Below are 17,840 nucleotides of genomic sequence, written 5' to 3' on the forward strand. Positions count from 1 at the left end.
TCAAGATCTCGGCAGTATAATATTATTGATATAAATAAGTGTCTTTTCAATTCTATCTATTTGCTCAAATATTTGATTCCTCGAATTAGAATTATTCCAAGAGCTGTTAATTTATTTCAAACTTAATTTCAAGAGAAATCTTCACATTCGAAACTTGGAAATGGATGGTTAATTAACTCCTCCTTCGCTTCAATATTCATTCAAACGAGTCATCAAGTTGTCACTCGCCGTTATCGCAACTCTTCAAAATTGGAGGAATGCGCAGGCGGTGTAATTCAATAAAGGCGCTTCCTTCACGTTCTCCTCCGCGCTTCTTTCCTCTGCTATTTTTTTCTTTTCTATCGACCATTGTTCCCCACCCTATCGATGGAAGCGGATAAAATAATCTACGATTCCTCGAATGCTCTGGCATCGAACGAATCGAAATTTTCTTCCCTCGATTTTCGAACGACATTGAACGAAAGATTTCGTTTCGAAATCTTGTTTCCAGCGTCAAAAGGAGTTTACATAGAGTGAAACGGCCTGGAGAATCAATGATAAACCTTACTTTCACGCTTTTCACCTTGACGCGAAATTCCCTCGTGATAAATGACGAGCTGGATTCCACATACTTAGGAAGGGATTTACGCGATTTCTAACGTTTTAAGACTTATTGGATATATTTCGAAACAGGTCAATTACCGTTTGTCCATCGTTATCTTGAAAGGTTGAACGATTTTATCGTCACACATTTTGGAAAATGAATTTCTATATTCTATTTCTGACATTTTGGTTGAAAATTTTTTAATTTTAGAATTTTTTTTTAAGTAAATAATTTTATAAAATTATTTATAAACAGTGATAATTTTTAATGAATAAATTGTCTATCAATTTTTTTCATTTACTAGAAACTTGATGAAATTCTTTGCGATTCTTCGCTTATTTATTGTCAATCCACGAATAAAATCTACGCGTTCTTCTGTTAATATTATTTCAATATTCGTTGTAAACATACAGCAATAAAAAGCTTTTTATGTTTTCTTAGCGAAAAGTTCAATACAGATAATACCGATTTTTTTTTTTTTTTTGCATCGATCATTTCCTGCTTCGTTAATTACACAATCGTAACACTTACGATACGCATATTGGAATACTATTCGTTTGTTGCATTAACTAAAAGCCGTTATTATAGAAAACGAAGAAATATGAACGTCAAGAAAAATTCAAGAAATTCGATATTTCACTATTTTCTTCCTCGAGAAATAATAATTCCTCGCGAAACAACGTCTCACATTGTGTAGCGCAAACATGATCAATAAGGAAAGAAGATGAATTGCATCACACACCAAATCCAAAGCGTGATTACAGTGTCAAGGAATCTCACGATCGATATTTTTAGCCTCGTCGAGGGACGAGACGAATCGTGCCACCGATGTTATAATAACGTTGCTGTAATCGACGATACAGTTGATATATTATCATGGACGCGATATACGTGGTGTTGGGGTGACGAGAGAAGAGATAAAATGTTAGGGACGATTGCGAGCAGTCGTTCGAAACACGCTAAATTTCATTCGTCGATTTCAAAAATTTTTCTTCTCTTTTTTTTTTTTAGGAAATTTAATATTCATAGTAATTGCTCAAAGCAGCCTAACATATATGACCATTAGCCTGTTAACATTTTATGCGAGGGATAGTAGTAAAAATTACTTTGACGGTAGTTTTTTTTTTTTTTTTTTCTCAAGAAACGCATATATTAAAAATAGCACAATTGCAGAGGTATTAATGTAACGAAAGTTTCTATTTCTAGATTAGTAGTAATTTAGAACGTATAGTATCTGCTTGACATGGTATTATCATTATTTCTATAGTATCGTTAGATTGCAACACGATTCTATAATGATATTATGATCCTCATAGTTATTGTGATAATTTCTCGACAAGTCAGAAGAAGAAACATTATTCTCAATACTGTTATATTACTATTTACAACTTATTTACAACTTTGTTGCAACATTAACGTTTGTATAAAACCTCTCTCTCTATATTTTTGTACCAGGGCACTATAAACCAGGATGCTATACTTCATGCTCGCTATTTTCTTACACATCATATATATACATTTACTAGTATTATTCTTCTGCCATTGCCATTTCTACTATACCTGCTAATTACTACGCTTCTTAACACTATCTTGCCATTTTATTTATCGCCATTACCATTCATCCGTTGTCACAACTGTTGCATACAGCGCTTTGCATTACAGTTTAGTATCTATTACAATTTTTAGGCGTAAAATCTTGCACGACAGTCCAATCACCAGTCACCGAAAATTTTTCAACGTGTTCGTTGGGTCCACATTCCTCTAATTCGCGGTGAGATTCGAATTCTCTAATCGATATTTTTCGGGGGAAGGGAAGTTGTAAGAGGTTAATGAGGAGGAAAAACGGAAAAGTCGAGCAATCGTGACGTGACGGGAAAACTACCGCCGATAAAAAATCTTATCGGCGCGAGCGCGTAATTTTCTTTATCGCTGACTTCGTGTACCTGCATACTTTTCGTTTCTTATTTTTCCCTCTCTTTTCGTCTCTTTTATTTCTTTTTTTCCTCTCTTACGATAATACGCGAAAAGAAGAAAAGAGGCGGACAAAGAGGGCACGAAAAAATTGTTCGACCTCTTTTCAACTCTTTTTTATCTCTCGCGTTTCGAGTCGAAAGCAATTAGTTTCGAAAATGTAATCGTTGGCATGATTGATAATCTTTCTTTTTTTTTTTTTTTGCACCTCCGTGAAAAAGATGGTCTTTAATTTTAATAGAAGGAATTGTATTAATCTTTTTCATTTCGTTTAATTCTGTTCGAAACTTCTGTTTCGTTGTAGAGTTAAATAACGATTTGGTCGAGTCTGTTTTAGAAAATGGCCGATAAAATTGGCATTGAAGATACTTACTATTAAATGGCCTCCATGTAATAATAAAAAGAAAAATAATTAAAAAGGAAAAATGAAAAATTAATTTCCAACGAGAAAACTGTTCCCTTAATTTTTCAAATAATTTCGATTCTTCTTCGTTCGTTTCCCTTTTCCGGGCAATGTTCAAAATTGAAAGTACTTCAAATCTTGAAATCAAAACACAATCAACAAATTGCTTTAAACAATATTGTATAACACACGTACGTAGGCGCAATTTATAATCATATTTAATACATTTTTAACGAGGCGTAACACGTAGAGAATATTTTAACAATCAACAACGAACATAGTGAACGTAGAAGCTCACGATAATGGTTATATTAATAAAAGCACGAGCTAACGAGGATTTTCTATGATTAGTGATGGCGGGTAACAAGGTATTAACCGCATTGCAGCCGTTTATTAACAAAGTGGAAAATGATTCGCAAAATCTACATTATCCCATTATACGTAGATTTTCTCAAACAAGTGATTCTCTCTCTCTTTTTTTTTTTCTATCCTTACGAAAATTTTTATAATTGGCCACGATCAGGATCACAATATCGATCAATCAAAAACACTGTATCGTTGAATTGTTGAAAAATAAAAATGTATTTCTAGATTTGATTAGCTGTTTAATTAGAAATTAAATCATAAAATTTCAATTAACCGTAATCAACAAATTAAATTGTTAATCGTTGCGTAATCGACTATTCTTCCCAATCTTTCACACCTTTTGTGAAAATCATTGAAATAATTCACGCTATAATTTTTTCCCCCATTATGATTTTAATCGATAAAGGGGGGAGCCCCCTTTTATAGATGTAACTCCGTGTTTTCTTGATAAAATCTCGCGCATTGATAGAGTTTGAAAAATTGAAGATAATGACATCCGGTTTCGAACGAGACACACAAATAAAACGAATTATACTTTGTAATCTAAAGAAGAAGAAGAGGAAGAAGAAGAGAAAAGCTTCGAATAGATTATTATCGATCGAATAAAGATTGAAATTAAAGAAAAGATATCGCTTACACAATAAATAATTAAATAAATAAATAATTACGCAACATCTTTGGATACGTGTTTTTGGAATCGATCCTCCTTTCGTTAGAATATCGATACGATTTTTCTAAAAACAATTTGTTTTTTTTTTTTTAAACAATGTAAAAGCGCATAATTATTTATTTGAGATTAGTTTTTAATATTCAATGTTTCGTAATCAAAGTGTGATAAATCGCGAACCGTTGCTCGCGATAGTTTCTTAAATTCATTTGACGTTATCTGAGAACTGGGAGGCACGAATGCGTTTCCAGATAATTTTTACAGCGTATAGTTGTCGCTTATCAGTCGTCGCGCGCTCGAACATAAATAATTTCGCTTGATTCCTTCCGAAGTTACGAGCCGTTTTATTTTAGCATTATCGGCACGGCTTGTCGACCGTCTGGCTAGTCGAGTTCCATTTATTTTCGTGATTGATAGCGTCTTTGTGCTGTTTAATGCTCTTTGTCCTGTTCCCAACTACGTTTCTCACAACTTGGGATTTCGTTTCAATAAGTAAAAAATTTCAATGAATAATAGGCATTATTACAACTCGTACGCCTCGTCTTCTCCCATCAGATCAGTTTCTCATCGGTTAAAATTAATTTTATTTTTATAACTTCTTTTTTTGCCAATATCTTTTTTTTTTTTCTCTTAGAACTAGATTTCTCAATCTTTTATATCCAGAAATAAAATGGAAATATCAATGGTATCGATTTTTTTTAAGAAACGTTTGCACTCGTGAATACATATATATTTCTGTGTAATTTAGACATTTTTTTTCTTTTTTTTTTGTATAATGACACAAGTAACACAGGCGATGAATTTTTATGAATGAGTCTACGATAAATGTTATACTATCTTTTTTTTTTTTTTTTTTTTTTTGTTGAAAAGATACTTCCTTACGTTGCGTTACAATTTCATTTAACGCAAAACAAACGTTCACCTTGGAGGAAAAAATAGTCGCGCGTTAACCGCGAAACGTACTTTGTCTATTTAAAAATCTGTAACAATTATTACTTTATCTTAATTAACATACGAATATGTTTTTTAAGCATCGAATGAAAAGAGAAAAATTTTATCGTTTTTCTATTTTTTACATATATCTTTTTTTTTTATAACAAATTTTGATTTCTTTCTTTTATCGAAAATGGCGCGTTCTACGTATAAAAGTATGATGATTCGTGCGTCAAAATTCCGAACAACTTTTTTTTTTTTAGGTCAATCCAGAAACGCTTCGAATTATCTTTGGAAAAAACGCATATATCTTATGCGAAAAATTCGCGTGTGTCATAAACTCTTGGCGTGCCCGTGTAATCTCGTTTTACCGCGCGATAAATATATTTACATTGGAAATTTGTCTTTTGATTTCTCAAAAATTTTCAAAAATGTATATTTATATAAATTTTAAATCTATCGCGTTGTTCATTGTTTATTATCATTTATTGGCTATTTATTATTTGTTTCCATAAATTAAACGCCCTTGCTTCTGCCTCGCCATCTCTAATCTCCTCTTCGTTAAATTAATTTAATTACGTTACACGGCTATTCTATCTAATGAATATTCATTAGATCCATTCGATTTTTCAACATTATAATACATTTTGCATTGTGTATTATTCTCTCGAGTCTAATTTTGCAATGATGATTCGCGCGTATGCAAATCAACCTCGCCAGACGAGTCGATTGTACCACGTTATAATTTCTTGAAACGTTCCTCCATTTCCATCGGTTGTAACGTAATCCTTCGACGATTCGACGATTCGAGAAGGAAATAATAAACGAATAATTATTTTGTTTGTTAAAATTCGTGCACAAATCAACTTATAATATATGTATAACAATTATTCCATAATAATTCTGCCGACCGTTACTGGTTGTAATTAAAAATCCGAGTAGTACACATACATCGACGCATTCACGTCCGCATGAAAACGGAAGTCGAAGATCGTAACAATCTATTCAGAGTGGTGATTTTATTTATAAAACTGTGTCATGCTTCTCCTCGTTTCCCCCAACGTGTCACATTGTTTCACAGCCATCAGATCGAATTGAAATCTGACTCGAATTATCGAGAAAAATCCAGATAAATATGATTTTTCCAATAATAGTTTCTTCTTCTTCTTCTTCTTTTTCCCGTAATTATTGAGAGAATAATTATCCTTTCCTCTTCTTCGTTTACACGTTAAACAAAATTCTGAAAACGATAAAAATAGCAAAGAGAGATGGATACAGGTATAAAAGACGTGGATAATTTCCATTTCCAAACAATTTCAATTCCCTCCACTCTTGCAGAATTTTTAGATAGATTCAAAAAAAAAAAAAAAATAAATAAAAAGTTCTCCCACCTTTTCGTTTCTTAATACAGAAAAACAAAAAAATTTAATAAATTTCTGAGAAAAGAAGAAAGAATGAAAAAAGCAAACCCTTCAAATTCTTTTCCAAATTTTCATCCCCACAAGTCGTGGAAAGGCAACAACGCATCCGCTCCACTAAGAATCGTTGATCGGTTTAAGAACGTGTTCGTGGAAAACGTGTTTTCCATCGACATTGAGCCGCGTGTAATCCTGCTCGTAGTCAGAGAGGCATCGACTACCTGTTGAATCGGACGCCTCTCCCTCTCCTTTCGCCCGCGTGCTCGAGTCCCGTGAGAGGAAATCGAGGCGTAAATAATTCCCCAAGTTACGTGAGAATCCGGCCTCGGAATTCCACGCTGCGAGCCGGCATTTCTCCAACGCTCTACCTGGCCTGTGTCTTTCTGTGTCGTTACTGAGGGGTTACGCGTCCTCGGTCGAGAACCTTTTTCGGGTGTTTGGGTATTTAGAATGCGCGACGTGGCTCTACCGTGACTGAAGAATATGTGGATCTTCTTGCGTCACGAATTGGACGACGATTCGGTCGATTGTTGGAGGGTGAGATTGCCTTTCGATTCTTTTTCTTTTTTTTTGATATCGGTACGAATCGATTCGAGCGATTTTTAATGATCACAGATTTCGTTTTATCTTTTTACCTTTTCTTGCTATTTTTTCGTTTTCGTCGAACTGGATTACAGTGTGTACGTATTCGATTGTAACGATGGCGCAATTTTTGGAAATGTCGATCCAATTAGAATTTTGAATTTTTCACATACAAGTTGTTGTAATGGTAATTAAAATGGGGTTACATTGATATGTGACACGTTATAATAATTTTTGTAACAGAATATTTCTTTTGTATCGTTAAAATATGATGTAACGATCACTGATCCTTCTTAACCTCGCTTAACACTTATTAGCGTAATAAAATCGCAATATATATTGTTATACACGATAATCTTGTATCAGATGTGTATCATTTAATACTAATTGCAAGTTTTATAAAATAAAGTAAATAACGAACGGATTCAATCGATCGAAATCATCCCCCAAAACTTCACCACAACTACAATATATTAAAAATACACAAATGATCGAAAGAGATAGAAATACAAAAAATTATTTTAAAATTTATTAATTACGAGCAAGCATAATATAATAAAGATAGACACGTAACAGCATATAATAACAAAACTCCAAGGCTTGAATTATTCAAAAAAAAAAAAAAAAGAAAAAAAAAGTTGCAACTCATTCACTCATACCAAGATTTACTTACCGGTAAACCAACCGTTAAATCCATAAAATGAACCGTGCTTCCGGTATTTTCGACCGACACACGCCATCCACATACCCCCACATTCCTTTTTTTCCTTTTTTCTTTTCTCTCTCCCTCTCCCCCTCCCTCTCCCCCGTTCGTTTCAAGGTTTCTAGAGTTTCTCGACTCTCTTATGACACCGACCACCGCTTGCTCGATAGAGAAGGATCAGGTTTTTGAAACGAGTCCCATCCACGAGCAAGGGAACGTTGTAACCTGTCGTTATCGTCTCTCCATCGTATTCGTCGTTGACGATGAGGAGAAAAGCCGTCTTCTTTCGTTTGCTCGTGATACATGCATATAGGCGAACGTCTAAAGATAGAGAGAGAGAGAGAGAGAGGGAGAGGGAGGGAGTGGGGAACCGAGCTAAGTGACGGTTTCGATGGGACTCGAGGACGTTCACCTTTTTTCGTGACTTCATCGAGGCTGGTACACGCTGGTAAAAGTGACTTCTGCCAACTAGAATCCTATAGGTCGTCGTGGATTCTCTATAAACGACGAGATTACTTTACCGGACGACGAGAGGAGAGTCGAGCCTCTCTGGAATGGAAACTTTTTCGGGATGAGATTTATTTTTTTCTTTGGGGGAGAGGGAGAGGAGACTTGAGAGAGATTTGTGGAGTATTTTTTTTTTTTTTTTTTTTTGGAGATTTCGAGTAAAATTAGCCCGGCATTGTTAAATGAATCTTCGTCGATTCGAGAGAATAAGTGATAATTCGAGATACAATCTATGTTATTCCGAATTTTTCGAAAGAGAGAGCTACCATTTTCGTTTCTATGGAAGTTATTAAAATTTAAGAAACTCGATTATTATTCGTTCAATCATTTTATTCTCTCTCTGAATGAACGAAATTATCAATTTTTATTCGAATGCTCAAAATAATAGTCGAGAGGCACGAATCACCTTTGTGTTTCGTACAAAGCAAACGTAGAATTCAATGGCAGGCGCCTTGCGCCAGCGCCGTTGTTTAAATGTCCTTTGAATAAATTTTACGTAACTTTGTATATTCAGTCGTGCACGCAACGTGTTCTCCTCCTGTGGAGGACTGTTTATACACGGCAACGAATGGACGCATGTATTATTGAGGACCGGCAATCAAGATCGCAAAAGGCTTAATCGAAACCTTTTTATTGCATGAGAATACTACTATAATCTCACGTTGGTGGATTTACAACCATCGACTTGACTCGTTTCTCAAACAAAAACCGGAATCTTGAAACTTGAGATAAGCCGAAATGTAGGTCGGATGAACAAAATTCTTGAATTTCTTTTCTTTTTTCCAGCTTAATAAAATATTTACTTTTCTCCTTTTGAATTTATTTCCTCGCGAACTCGAAAGGAGATGGAAAAATTCGAGGATAAATTGTCGAATTTCGTCTTGTCTATCTATCAAAAAAAAAAAAAGGAATAATAATAATAAAATTGAAAAATTGAATTTCGGATTATTTAAATTCTCGAATTAATATTCCTCCTTTTATTGAAACGTGTCTTTTAATTGAAACACCATCGTTTTAAAAATTACAATTAAAATTATTCACCTCGTAAAGAAGTCAATAATTTATTAAACGAATATTTTAAATATTTTTTTTAAACGAAGAGATAAGAGATCGAAACTTGAAAATTCGTAATATCTTTCGTCCGGTGGCCGTGATTTTTTAGGATTCTTTCTTTTACACTTGGCACAGCGGAGTTTACCAGCGAGCTGGCTGAACAGAAAGGTCAATTCTGTTGGATACTTGGCATAACTGCACGCCTTGTTGCCTCGTTCCTTGTAAATTCGTGATTGTTTTCCTGTTTCTCAACGGGAAATACCGGTTTTCGGTGCAGTCTCTTTCTCTAGATTTTGAATACTTTGCGTGATTCCTCAAGATTTCTTATTTTATTTCTTATTTTATACTTTGATCTCGTTGCACGGTCACGGAACAAGGAAAAAACGTGATTTCTACAGCTACAAGACAATTTCTTGTTTCTTTTTCTCGCGCAAAGTTGTTGAGTAATTGTTTGCATAGAAGTGCATTTATTTTTTTATAAACGCATATTTTTATATCTCTCTTATTTAAATACATGGTTGCAATACATCGACGAAAAAAAAAAATTTATTTAAACATTATGAAATTATATTTATATTTTCCTTTTTACCACCGTTTAGACGTTGGAAAATAAGGTTGGAGAAGTTTTATAAAACGTGAGGTTTCGTTGCGTAATTCTTTTTATATCGAAAAATCGTAAAAAATAATACGAGTTTCATTCTCGATCTTATCTCTTGAGTTAATTTAACAATTAATGCTAATTAACAAGCATTTTATCCTTCTTCTTCTTCTTCTTCTTCTTACGTTTCAAAAAAAGACACATTTCCAACGGTTATAAATATTAATTGCATTCAATCTTGAAGAAGTTTAATGTCGCGAAATGTGTACTATCGATCGTTAGATATCTTTTTCTCTTTATACGAAACGTGTAAATATTTAAAGCGACAAAACTTAGGATGAAGAGTTCTTCGCGGAACACACGATTATGCAATATTTTTCTCTTTATTATTTCTCTTGTTTTATCTTCAACTATTACGTAAACAGATCAATTACATACCGATTAACGATTTAAATTTCATTTCATTATTATTTCGTCTGTTAATCTTCTTATTCTTATTTCTTCTTCTCGAGGGATAAATCGACACGAGTGAAAATAAATATAGAAATTGATTGTTTACTTCTTTTTCAAGCAAATATATTAAAAGTTATTCTCTTCTCTTTTTCGAGACGATTATTTAAATAGGAAGAAAAGCTAATCCAAATATAAAAAGAAGCTGTTTTTTCCGTAAATCCTACTCCTCGATGTATCCCATTTAGCAGTTGAAAATTTGAAAAAATGCTGAAAATTGAATAAACAAGGAAATAAACTTTCTGAATAAACAGAAAGTTTTAAAACTCTCTAAAATTCCATATTCAAAATTCTTCTCTACGGACAAGTCTGAATTATACGAAATTTCAACAGCATCGATCGTAAGTAAAAATGTTACGATTTTTTAATTCTCTTAAAAAAAAAAAAAAAATCTGTCAAATCAGCGACAAAGATTGGATTGGAAAAAAATTCGTAGCGAATTCATCATGAATCACGATTCAAACGACATTCCCAATATCACAATTGGCCGCGTCGTTAATATATTATAATTAATGTACGAGTCGCAGAGAGGAGTATCGATTGCTCGAACGTTACTTTTCGAACAACCGTGAACGTGACCCGGCCGTATATCGACTTTTTACGCGAACCACGTCCTCGATAGTCATCTAATACATTATGCTCCGGTCGATCGATGCTTCTTCCATCAGAAGAGGGAAAACGCGCTTATCTGAAAAAAAAAAGAAAAAAATGCAACGACGAGTCCCAATTTACATTTGAGAAAAATTCTTTTCTATTCCAGCTCCGTTAAAGTTACAAAGTTCAGGGATGAACTTACGTCAGATCACTTATCACGTGTGAATAATATTGAAAGTCGTTTCTAGAAAATGTAGATAGAGAAAGTCTTGTCCGATAATAAATTTTGGACAAATTTTAATGCGATGTGTATATACGGAATAAAGAAATTGATTGGATGGATAATTTATATCGAATCGGCGAGCAAGGTTTATCTCTTATCCTGTTCCTCGAACGATCCACGTTGCCCCATTATTTTCTCTCCGCGGCTTTAGAATATTTTACGATTTCTTAAAAAAGTACGCAGAAAAACAAAGTTTCGTACGGAGACTAGAAACGTGACTTTCGATTCTCGTTTTGATCGTTTTCGAGGAGAAGGCAAGAGGAGCCCGGACTTGGGCAGAAAGAAAAATGATTTGTCGCAAGCGGAAATTACCAGTTAGCAACCATAGATTTCTACTGTTTCGCGAAGGCAATGACATGAACGGGGCTTACCCAGCGAAATAACTGTAGGGGAAAATAGCTGAGCCGGCTCTTCCACTTCTCGTACCGCTCCTCGAATTAATACCGATTTCGAAACTGTCGATCGACAATTACTTTCTCGCCAATGTTTTTTTTTTTTTTTTTTTTTTTTTTTTTTTTTAATTACAGAGTGAATTATGTGGATTGAGAATTGAGAATTGAGAATAAATATATATGCGCGTGTTAATATATCTTCATCGTGGTGGTAAGTCGGTTCTAGGAACGAGTGGAAAAGTTGGTATATAAAAATATCGATCAAGGCTTATTTATATAAGTTGTAAGCTGGTGAAGTTTGCGTTGGATGAAGGGGGACGGAGATAGACGCGAAGGTGGCGGTGCGAGGAAGATGGAGTGCGTTTTTGTTTTTAGTTCTATGATCGATTTTATTCTCGAATTATATGTAATATAAATATATATATATAAAGATTGTTGTTTAAGGAAAGGATTGGATATAAATAAGTAGAAAATATTTCTTCTTTCTTTGGTTTCATTTAACTCTTTTTTTTCTTTTTTTCTTTAAATTAATAAAGGTGAGGAGAATGTAAATACGAAACGATTGATTTATAATTATAAATAGTGTAACAGTTTATTTAGCGATCGAATTAGAAATTCAATGGAAACTTTGAATTTTGAATATTCGAGGACGTTATTCATGGTTGATTAAGTTAGTTAGGATAACTGTAATTGGGGATTATTGAACCGTGACTTCGTAAAAGAACAGGTGGTCTTTAATTGGAACTTATTTCTGTTTCATACGGCAAACAGTGTTGATTGTCTATTAATTTTCAATTCAGACTTCTGTTCAATTATTAAGGATAATTAATGTTTTCGAATATATATATATATATGTAGAGTGTATAATATCGAACGTGTATCGAAAATGTAGAGAAAAATAACACTATCCAAAACAGTCGTGGATAAATTGATTTTCCAAGAGTATTTTATTTTGGAAAAGTTGGAATGTAACATTTGAAAAATTTCGCAATTCAGAACTCTTTATATATATATATATATATATATATATATATGCCGCCAGTTTTGAGAATAAAAATTTACATACAAAACTCTCGAACACGTTACTTTTTAATATATTCCTATTGTCGTTCAACTTGATCGATACGCATAAAATTCCATTATATTCGTTTAACAAATAATCAATATTATGATAATTACGAGATTAAAGGTATATCTCTTCTATCCAAATGCGAAATTAAAAGCGGGACGAAAACGAAATTTGACTTTAATTCATGAGTTCGTTAATTAAAAATATTTAAAAAAATGCAAAAAAATAATTTCTCCTTTAATTCTTCTTCCCATTCTCTTAATATTTTTTCCCGAGGTGTCATCGATGTGTAAACACGACGCGAAAAATCGAGGAAAAAGACCGTTTCCACGGAAAAGTTTTCGCGGAAAATGGGCCGTTATCGGGTCGCTTCCGGCGGAAGTGAAATCGCGGATAATGCGGCGATGTTGCGATTCCAAGCATAACGGAAAAGGAGACGAGGGTAGAAGGAGCACGAAGAGGAGAGAAAGAGTCGGTGGTGGAAAGAGTGGAACGTTCGAGGTGGAAAAGGAAGACTAGTGTCGCGACCTTGGGCTCGAGTTCCGCATTGCTGAAGCGCAACAGATCTCGTGAATCCAGTCGTTGAACGTGTCAGTTCGCAGTTGGCAACCGAACCGGTTGCTTTCGACCATTTTTCTTTTGGAAAATTGGAAAAGGGTTGGCTCGAGAGGACGAGAAATTTTCTTTTTTTTTTTTTTTTTTGATTAGATTTCGTTATATTTTCATCGTTTCGTATATTTTATTCCTTTTTCTTTTTTTTTTTTTAATCGAGAGAAAGAACGGTTACACACGATCTTTATATGTTTATATCTTTATATCGCGAAAAGGGGATGCAAGTTCTGCGATTGTAATTTAAAGATCCTTGTTTTCTTGTTTCATCGTGTTTTCTTATTTTTTTTTCTTTTATTATCCACTCTGCGGTTGAAATTCCTCGACGAACATTTCTTTGTTCTCTTACTTTCTTCCTCGTTTCTCACTTGTTGCTACTATTCTTTCGAACGTTTTCTTTTCTGTCGATCGAGTGAAAAAAAAAAAAAAAAAAAAAGGAACGATCCTTGCGGTTATAAAATAATCGGGAAAAATTTTTCTTCTCCTTCAATTCTTATCGCATCCGACTCTCTCTTTGCATCCAATCTTTACGGTTGGCATCCATAGTTAAAACATTTTATTTAATATAAAAAAATTATTCGATAAAATTCAATTCTTCTTATGTTAATAAAAAAAACTTGTGATTTTTTTCCTCGAGGAAAGGATGTTCAATCGGTCGAAACGAATTGGAAAATTTCTCCCTATCGTTTTTTATATTTCCCACTCTATTTCCCTTTTACTCGTTTTTCTCGGAGGAAGAGAAGCATAGCCCGTGTATAGTCGATGATACGATTGGAGTACAGTGATGATTTGAAGTTACTTCGATAATTCATCAAAATTCAAAGGAATAATAAAAAATAATTACAGTGCCAAACGATCGAAGTTACAGCGTTTTATAATCGCTCGAATTAATTTCGATCGAAATTTTTAACCTTAAAACCTTTATATTTTTCAATTTTAATAGGTTAATAACGCCTCAGTCTAAGGAAAAGGATGTTGAAAAAGTGTCACGGTCCCAGGTTGTTGGTCGCTAATTGTCTAGGGCGGAATAATTGTCTTGGTTCTGGAAAATCACAAAGCTTTGTTTTCATCTGCCCGTTAGAGAAACGACCCATAACGAGTGGGAGGAAAGTGCAGAACCCGCGACGTGAAATAAATGACGAAGATACGGGAAGAATGAATGGTATTACGAACGGAGTCACGATTGTTTCCACTGCTCTTTTGTTCGATATATGTCGAATCGTTTCTTCAAAACGAATGTATTCGTTACGATGGTATTGCAAATGAACGAACAAATTGATTTTTTCTTTGAAAAAAACTTTGTGAAATTTTTGATGTGATTATCGGTTGGCCAGAAAACTGTGACTTTTTGTTTGTTACAAAATAATGCTGTTACACAATTTTATTTATGTATTTATTTCATCTTTATCACAGCTGTAAGATGTTTGTACTTTTAAACGAACAAATGTTGTTAAGATTGCTATATTCATAGGAAGACTATTTTATTAATAATTATTTTATTAGAAAGAGTTTAATTTTTCTGACGACGGATTCACGCAGATTCAAGATGTTTCAATTTTATTTCATTGTTCGTTATTTTTATCGTTTCTTATTTACGTGATAATGCAATTTAACGTCTAAATTATTTTTGAAACGTCTTGTACGTTTCACTTTTAGAGTTGCATTATATATGGACTTTCGAACTGGAGACCGAGAATATCTTTCTTCTTGCATCTATGTAACGCAATCACGTGTAACGGTATCTGCTCTGATAAAACCAAGATTTTCGCAACCGACCAGCGAAATATAACAGAAGTTCGCTCGTGATATAATGCTATTGAATTTCATGCAAAATTATTCGTCATCGAGGAGATTTTTCGACCCCGCGAATAAATTTATTTTGCAATGTAGAAAAAGAAAAAAGGAATTAGAAGATTTAAATTACTTTTTCAAGGCCTCCTCTTCCCTCCATCGAGGGGGAAAAAAAAAAAAAAAAAAAAATTATAGAAAGTTAAAAAAGAATCTTGTACTTGAACTTTCTCATTGCTCTCGATATTAATATTCATGATGAAAAGCGGGAATTATCGTTAATATCAATCGAAATTTTACGTGTTCCACTTTGAATGAAAAATATACGTACAATCACTCTCTGCTCCAGTATCCCTAACAATGAAAATCTAAAATCGGATCGTGAATCAACAATGGACATATAAATCTTTCCAAAAAAAAAAAAAAAAAAAAAGAAAGTATTAAACTTACTAAATAAATACCCACGATAAAAATGGACAATCACAATTTTAAGACTCCATTTCCAAAACTTTTAAGAAAGAACAAAGAAGACAACGAACTCGAATGTTCTAAAACTTCTTTTTTACTGCCTTTTGATGCCTATAATAAAACCGGACGATCATCGGTCTAAAAAAATAATGAACTCTAAAAATCTCTTCAAGGATACAACAACCTGGCCCTTCCATTGTTACATCCTAAACTGCTGCCACATCTAAAATTCATCTTAACTTTAGAACCAGAAGAAATTTCCCTCCTCCCCCCGTTTCCAGACTATTAAACTGCGACGAACACGAGTAAGTAAAACGAGTAAGTACTCGTTTACCTCGTTCAGAAAAGAAGAAAAAAGAAAAGAAAAAAAAAAGAGGAGAACCTTGCGCGTTGACCTTGACTCGGACAGTTCCGCATTGGCAAGGCTCAAAGGGTCTCCTCCCCCCCCAAGAGAAGGGCCACTAGAAGTTACGCTCGTTGGCTTCGACCTTCAACTTGACCGGTTCGACTCGTGCCCTTCTCCTTGCTCGTCGAGGCAAGCGTGACCGCTTCGAGCGCGTATACGATTTTAGACGCCGGGGTCCTTGACACCTTCGACAGCCATTGACAGTCTCGAACAGTCGGCGCTCCTTCGATTTCCGCTTCTGTCCAGGCGGAACTGCAACAGAGATGAGCGAGCTCTCTGAATGGGAGAGAGAGCCGTTGCACTGCTTATAATTTTAAGAACGTAGTTTCTTGGGAAGAGGGGAAAGAAATGTAAAGAAATAATTGGTGGAAGAGGATGGTCTATCTTATCTGTGCAAGAAAAATGAGAATCTTTTTGATCTTTTATAATTTTATGTATAGAGATTTTGGAAAAGTTTCTTGGGGGAAAGAAGCGTAAAGAAAAATTGGTGGAAGAGGAAGAAAAGTGAGAATCTTTCTATCGATAATAATTTTATGTATAGAGATTTTGGAAAAGTGGTTTCTTGGGGGAGAGAAGCGTAAAGAATAATTGGTGGAAGAGGAAGAGAATCTTTCTATCGATGAGAGTAAAGTAAACTATTTGGTCTAATTTTATTTTGTGTGGAGATTTGGACACATGGTTTCTTGGGGAAAAGAGATTTACTGGGAAATTGATCGGTGGAAGAGGATGGCGTGGACCTTCAAGGTAATAGGTGGGAGAGCTAACGTGAGTTTTCGGTTCTTGGGGAAAGGAATTTATTAAAGAGAAAGCAAGATCGATGAAACATCGATGAAGAAACATGGTAAATTGAGTTCTGAAAAATAGAGATATCTCGGGAATTGTTCGTAATGCAACTTTGAAGCGGAAAATTAAACCCGAGATAATTAGGATAAATTAGGATTATGACTGAATGGGTCGAGACAAAGAAAGCGAGAATCGGTGAAAGTTTATCTCTAAAGATATTTCGAAAATATCCACGATTGGGCAATTTTTTACTAGCAACAATTTTTTCCTTTTTTGATTGGCAGGCCCTGGGCCAGGACGTTCTGATGGGGACCAAAGAAGAAGAATGGGGCAACCATGGGTTGACCGTGCGAGATAAATCCTCGCAGGGAGTGGTGTTGAGGGACCGTTTGATGACGGATGCCGCCCTTGGAGGTCCACGACCGATTAAGTCCGAGCACAATTACAGCCTGTTGACGTCGAGTCCCCCTCCAAGCCCCGCGACACCCGGTGCCAACCCCCACACGCCTAATTCCGGATCGTCCGCCGACAGGGTTGGCGCTTCCCTCTCCGCCAACAGCTCCAACTCCATCGATTCCACTAACATGGATCACCATAAATCGTTGGACATTCGAAGCAGAATCGATGGTAAGATTATCTTATCCCTTTATGGATACGACATGGAATTAAATGGTAACGTGTATAAATATAATAATAACGTTTTCCAGAATTTTTAATTATTGATTATTATTTTATTATTAATAAAAGCGGATTCAACGGGAAATTTTATATTTCTATATTCATATCAATTTAAATATATCAATGTGTCAATGTGAATGATTACGATTATCAAAACAAATTGCAATCACATCACAACAATCATTACCAATTTTTCACGCCATTTTCTTTCACGAGCATTAGAATTCTAATATTTATTAATACCGTCATCGGCGCATCGTCAAGCCGCAAGAATCTATTGCTCACCTTTCCCACACTCAACTTTGAAGAATCTCTTCCCTGACAACGTTACATTGCATCACGTCCAATGATGCTAATGCACAATACGTATATATATCATACCGTCCTCTCCATAACAGAATCTCTAACAGGGGAAAGTATAAAGTTACAGAAGTAACAGGAGCCTGATAATATTGCTAATTTGATGGAAATCCATA

The 17,840-nt window shown here is 34.5% G+C and overlaps 1 protein-coding gene across 4 annotated transcripts in view; it reads left to right on the top strand.

The window, feature by feature from the left end:
- The window catches only part of CrebA (Cyclic-AMP response element binding protein A), a 34,601-nt gene that overhangs the window by 13,641 nt on the left and 3,120 nt on the right, over window positions 1-17,840 (top strand). The window contains exons 1-2 of one of the 4 annotated variants that reach the window (XM_086917267.1): window positions 16,103-16,407; window positions 16,971-17,313. In XM_086917267.1, the coding sequence (XP_086773393.1) occupies window positions 16,992-17,313 (322 nt within the window). In that variant the 5' untranslated portion in view covers window positions 16,103-16,407; window positions 16,971-16,991. The other 3 variants (XM_086917265.1, XM_086917266.1, XM_012483447.3) reach the window with 3 other exon arrangements.

Source organism: Apis florea, unplaced genomic scaffold, assembly GCF_048593485.1.
Source record: "Apis florea isolate Af1SG1 unplaced genomic scaffold, ASM4859348v1 contig_2201_pilon, whole genome shotgun sequence".
In the NCBI taxonomy this organism is placed as follows: domain Eukaryota; kingdom Metazoa; phylum Arthropoda; class Insecta; order Hymenoptera; family Apidae; genus Apis; species Apis florea.